The sequence below is a fragment of the Humulus lupulus genome, chromosome 6, assembly GCF_963169125.1.
Source record: "Humulus lupulus chromosome 6, drHumLupu1.1, whole genome shotgun sequence".
In the NCBI taxonomy this organism is placed as follows: domain Eukaryota; kingdom Viridiplantae; phylum Streptophyta; class Magnoliopsida; order Rosales; family Cannabaceae; genus Humulus; species Humulus lupulus.
The window spans coordinates 6,953,577-6,959,081 of NC_084798.1; the positions used below are offsets into that span (position 1 = coordinate 6,953,577).

General features: G+C 33.2%; 1 protein-coding gene across 1 annotated transcript; it reads right to left on the minus strand.

The window, feature by feature from the left end:
• Positions 1-1,742: 1,742 nt before the first annotated feature.
• Positions 1,743-3,381, minus strand: LOC133784593 (uncharacterized). The gene is made up of 3 exons (XM_062223889.1): positions 3,193-3,381; positions 2,517-2,817; positions 1,743-2,410 (listed from the first exon to the last, which is right to left on the minus strand). Exons 1-3 carry the CDS (start codon positions 3,262-3,264, stop codon positions 1,743-1,745), a joined length of 1,041 nt encoding a protein of 346 aa, XP_062079873.1. The 5' UTR covers positions 3,265-3,381.
• Between the last annotated feature and the right edge of the window lie 2,124 nt (positions 3,382-5,505).

The window sequence follows — 5,505 nt, forward strand, 5'->3', positions numbered from 1 at the left end:
GATACGAAACGAATAAAAACCACTTTGCATGGCAACTCAAACAACTGAAAGGTTCGTAAAACTTACTTGGATGAAATATGGAGTATGAAAAATGAAAACTTTGAACGTCTGATCAAAAATTCCTTAGATCAGCAGCAGGAGCTTCTGGGAATTCTAGGCTCTGAAGGTTGAAGTTTTTTGGAGTTCTTGAGAAGGAGATGATGAGTGAAAAGTAAAAAGTTAAAAGGTGAATTGAGGATATTATTTATAGTGACTGTAACACTATAAAAGAGGTAATCATGGATTCCTGTTTTCAAAGTATAGGGAAGTATAATAGCCGTCAGACAAGTCTTTAGGAAACCGAAAAGACTTGATTGAACATGATTGGTTGCTTTTTTCGAAGAGGCATGACGGCTCTGACAGGGTTTATGGGGCATGTGAAAGGTCAGACACCTAAGTTTACTTTATGCTGATCGTAGTAAAGTAAACTTGGGGGGAAAATGTTTACCCAAAAACGGCTGCATATGACGTGGCAAGGATTTCTCACATGTGATTGACGCGTGGCAGAGTCAAATGAGGAACTACTGTTCGATGATCGACCAGCTACGTATTGTATCTCCATATCTCACGTTTAGATACGATCAGTATGGTCATATGATTCAGTTTATTCCCTTATGGGATTGTGATTTTGTAATAATTATATTTATTATTTCATCTTTATTACCTTAATACACGATTATTAAGGAGAGTTAAGGCCCAATGGCCTATGTAACCCCCCTTGAGCCTATAAATATGAAAAAGATAGCTCAAGGAGGGGACCTTTTTTTGGGACTTTTGGATCTCTTGAACTTTCTTTCCTGAATATTGATAGAGAGATATAGGGCGATTATCCATCATCTTATTATAATGCACCCAAAGTTTGTGAAACTCAAGAACCCTAGTTTTCTTATTCATGGGGCATACAAACAAGATCAAAAAGTGGAATTTCAAGAGTTCAACAAGCTTCAAGAAAACATCAATGCTCATCCTATGCAATGTGGAATGGGAATGGGAGATCATTTTTTCTTCAAACTTTCCTGAAATTGGAGGCAAAATTGACTAACCCAAGGCCTGAACTACTCCAAAACAGCCACAAAATCCAATACTCGACAAAGATTCATCACAAATTCCAAGGAGAGCACATCAAATGTGGGTTTCGGTGCTCACATATTCTAACCAAAACTTGTACAAAATTTTAATGCTTCAAAATGTTTAAAAGTGAAGTTAAAGAAGAAGAAACTTACCCAAGTGGATGGAAGAACACTTGATTTCTTGAAGATTTGATTTGCTTGAAGGAAGTAGAGCACCCTTGGAGCTTTGGAGGAGAATCGACCAAGACAAGAGGAATTTCTTTTTTATGATGTATTATTCGCTTGTGAGGGATAGGCATGTGTGGGCCTATTTAAAGGGAAATGAGGAACTTTTCAATTACCCTAAAAACTCTTAGTATTCCTTTTCCCACGATTGGGACTGATAAGTACCATTTTTAAGGCCTAAAAAGTTTAGTTGTGGGTTTACTTGAAAAGGCGGGAGAATATAGAAAGTCATTTTTTTTGGAATTTTGGGACACAGAGAATATTTAAGTTACCGGTGAGTCACCACATGGAGGAAACTGCTAGGATATTCTCAAAATTTCTTATTGGCCAAAGGCAACTCTCGAACTGGTTTAAGGCAGAGTTTCTGAGCTTCGCACCTCTTGCTTTCCCTGTTGTTTGCATGTGGAGCTAATGGCAACTCTTGGTGTTGTTTAAGCAACTCTTGAGACGGTTTAAGGCACAGTTTCTGAGCTTCATTCCTCTTGGATTTATTGCTCTCTTGAATAGCCAAAGGCAACTCTCGAGATGTTTTAAGGCAGAGTTTCTGAGCTTCACCCGTCTTGATTTCCCTACTGTTGCTTGTGGAGCTAATGGCAACTCTCGAGATGGTTTAAGGAAAAGTTTCTGTGCTTCATTTCTCTTGGATTTATTGCTCTCTTGTACAGCCAAAGGTAACCCACGAGATGTTTTAAGTGGAAGTTTCTGAGCTTCGTCCCTCTTAATTTCCCTGCTGCTCACTTGTGGAGCTAATGGCAATTTCTGGCGTTGTTTAAGCAACTCTGGAGATAGTTTAAGGTAGAGTTTCTGAGGTTCATTACTCTCAAATTTATTGCTCTCTTGCATAGCCAAAGGAAACTCTCGACCTTGTTTAGGGAAGAGTTTATGAGCGTCGTGCCTCTTACTCTCCTTGCTGCTCACTTGTGTAGCTAATGGCAACTCTTGGCATTGCTTAAGAGCGAGTCCACACCTCTTCGTTTCATTTCTGCTCTCTGGTATAGCTAATGGCAATTCCCGGCAGGGTTTAAAGCTATGTATCCCGAATCCAATATTGGGTATCCGGATACGAATCTTTCTTCCTACAATAAATTTGAATGAACAGACATAGATTGTTATCAGTGTCTAAAATCAATAAAACCATGGTGCTCACAAACATGAGTTCAAGATTAGAAAAAAGGAACTCACTTTCCTTGTCACCATCGATAGACAAGGGCTCCACCTCATGCAATCTCCTCTTCTTGTTGTTGCTTATGGTGGGTTGCTCGTCTTCTTGAGTTAAATCACTCGAGTCAACTTGATCAGATTCCTCTACAACTACCTTAGAAAGGTGCCCACCATTTAAGTCATTTTTTCTCTTCTTCTTGTTCTTCTCTTGAAAATCATTATTTTTCACTATTTTATCACATTTTTCTGTCTCAGTACTTCTTGAGCATTCTTTCCTTAACTTTATCCTCTTCAACTTTGTTTCATCTTTATCTTTTCGAAGCTATTGAAGCACCAGAACGAGAATCATAAGACACTGTATAGAGCAGAACAAAGAACCATCAAAATCCACAAATACCCATTACACATTCAAATGTTATGTACTAAAATCTTTTTGGGTATCAGTGTTTCTCATTATTCGATAATAAAAAATTTCATAAAAAAATAAAAACAGAACAACGTTATTAACTTAATAGGTCGTTTAAGTTATCAATTTTACCCAAAATCCACACAAATCAAAATCAAAATCCATCCAACACGAAGAACAGACAACAAAATCAAAATCCCTCCAAACTCGATTATTGTTCGATAATGCTAGTAAAAAGAGAGGCCTTGTTGTTGTGATTAACAAAGAAAAAACCAGATTTGCTCAACGAACCTTAATCAACTCGTCCAAGGCCTCTCCTTTGTTCGCATTCGGAGGTCCATGATAAGGATAACACCGAGACATTCTTTCTCTCTGGTCCGATCTAATAATCCTGATGATCAATGATTAGGGTTTCGATTGAAGAGAAAGCAATTTCGCAAACCCTAGAGAAGAAGAGATTGCGCTTTTCTCTTAACCCAAAAAATCTCTGTGTTTGGGCTTTATATATATACATATTGAGATTCCTGAATTTGCTTTAAATCGGTTATACATTTTTCTTTTATACCGATAATGCCCTTATTATAAGACCAAGCCAAACTGTTTTCTAGCAAAACGCGGGAACAGAAAATAAAATCGACACGTCGTCGTTTTAGTTTAACAAAAACAAAAACGACATGCCGTCTCTAGCAGAACTTGCGCAACAGCTGTTATTATAAACTTTCTGTTAAATTTAATGTAAACAAGGATTATTTAAAATTAACGTAAATTTAAGGCTGTTTAATGAAAATAACTTTTTCAATGTCTTTTTTTTTTAAAATTTTTCTTTATGTTTTGTTGGATGGTATGTATATGTGTTAATGCAAGATTTGTAAATTACACGATATGTATATATGTAGTATATATATATTTTTTGACATTATGTATATATATGTAGCATTAACTAAATATGTTAACATGAATTATTATATATAAAAAAGTTATTTATGATTTTTGTCCCCTAACTATGATATAAATATTATTGTATCTTGATTTTTTCAAGCCGTTAAAACTTAGCTCGGACTATTCACACAGTTGTAAAGTGAGATTTCGGTTAAGTTTTATCCTTAATAAATTGCTGACATGACTATTTACTCATTGACTTGTCATTGCCACGTCAGCATTATGTATAGAATTTAATATAAAAAAATAATTTCAAATTAAAAAATGTGTATATCTTATAAAAATCCCAAATAGCCTAAACAAAAGTATTGCTAACTGAATTAAGTTTTTTATTAATAAAAACATGAATTAAGATATTTTTTTTTAAACCATGCAATGTTGCATAAGGAAAAAAGACGAGAAGAGATTATATAACTTATGTAAATCAACATAAGATAGGAGGTAGAAGATGAAGATCTCAAGGCTTAAATAACAAAGTTCAAAACTTTTGTTCTAAAATCTATTTCTTACATCATAAGAATACTTTTGGAATATTCTCTAGAAATGCATTTAAGGATTTATTAAGCATTCTCTCATATTCATCATAGTGTTCTTAAGATGAGCGTGTCATCACAAGTATTCTAATCTACGTAATGTGTTTTTTCACATTCACACATTACATCCAAGTGAGCAAGATGATTTTTATTTATAGTGTTCTCGTGAGAGTTACAAAACTTATGATCATTATTTCTTAAGAATTGTAACTCCACTCTATATGTTACAAAACTTATTATGATCATTATTTATCAAATTATAACTCCACAATATATGTTACATTTGACAAAATAACTTTTGTCACACTCTATTATTTGTCACATTATTCATTTAATCAAAATATTATATTATTTGTAAAATAATATAACATCAACTAAGACCGAAGCCGAAAAAGCACATTTTTATATTATAAATTTTAAGGAAATTGTTGAAGAATTTTTCCAAATACTCTTGTGTCTCTTTTAGTAGTGGTCAAAGTTTGAGAGGCAAAATTACTAATTATTCTACACATGACAGTGTCACATTAACATACAAAATGCCACATCATCAATTCGTTAGCCACCTAGGACAAAATCTAACAGAAGTCCCATATTTCAGTAACGCGCATAGTTCGGGGGAATTTTTAACATTGTGAATCATTCAGTAAACACAACCATATAGTAGTCATAGTTCGAGGATAGAAATGCTATTTATTATAAATCAAATCCTATAGTAATTCGTTCAGAGATGCACAGAATAAAATATCTCATAAAAATTATTTTATTTCACCAAAAAGTCTTCTTTTCCAAACAAGGGAAGATATATTTTATTTAAAGAAAATATTTCTATAAATAAAAATAATCTTTTCAGTTGGAAAAATCATTGTATAGTCGAATTGCTAAAGGAAAGAATAACAAGCAAATTTCACAATTTAATTCTTTAAAAAATCTTTTTCTTAAGGCAAGAAAATAATTTATTTATTTACAAAATATTTTTTAAAAATAAATAATTAGATCTTTCATTTTGACAATATGAACACAATATATGAATTAAATATGCCTTTCATATATACCAAGATTTAAAGAAGACACACTTTTAAATAATAATGATATTGTCTATTAAGATAGTAAATGACTTTATATATGAGAATAA

Excerpts from the sequence above, each read along its gene's own strand:
- LOC133784593 (XM_062223889.1), bottom strand. The coding sequence starts at position 3,264 with ATGTCTCGGTGTTATCCTTATCATGGACCTCCGAATGCGAACAAAGGA. Across the intron at positions 2,818-3,192 it reads CCTTGGACGAGTTGATTAAG|CTTCGAAAAGATAAAGATGA; the intron begins GTTCGTTGAGCA and ends GTGCTTCAATAG. Across the intron at positions 2,411-2,516 it reads TATCGATGGTGACAAGGAAA|GAAGAAAGATTCGTATCCGG; the intron begins GTGAGTTCCTTT and ends AATTTATTGTAG.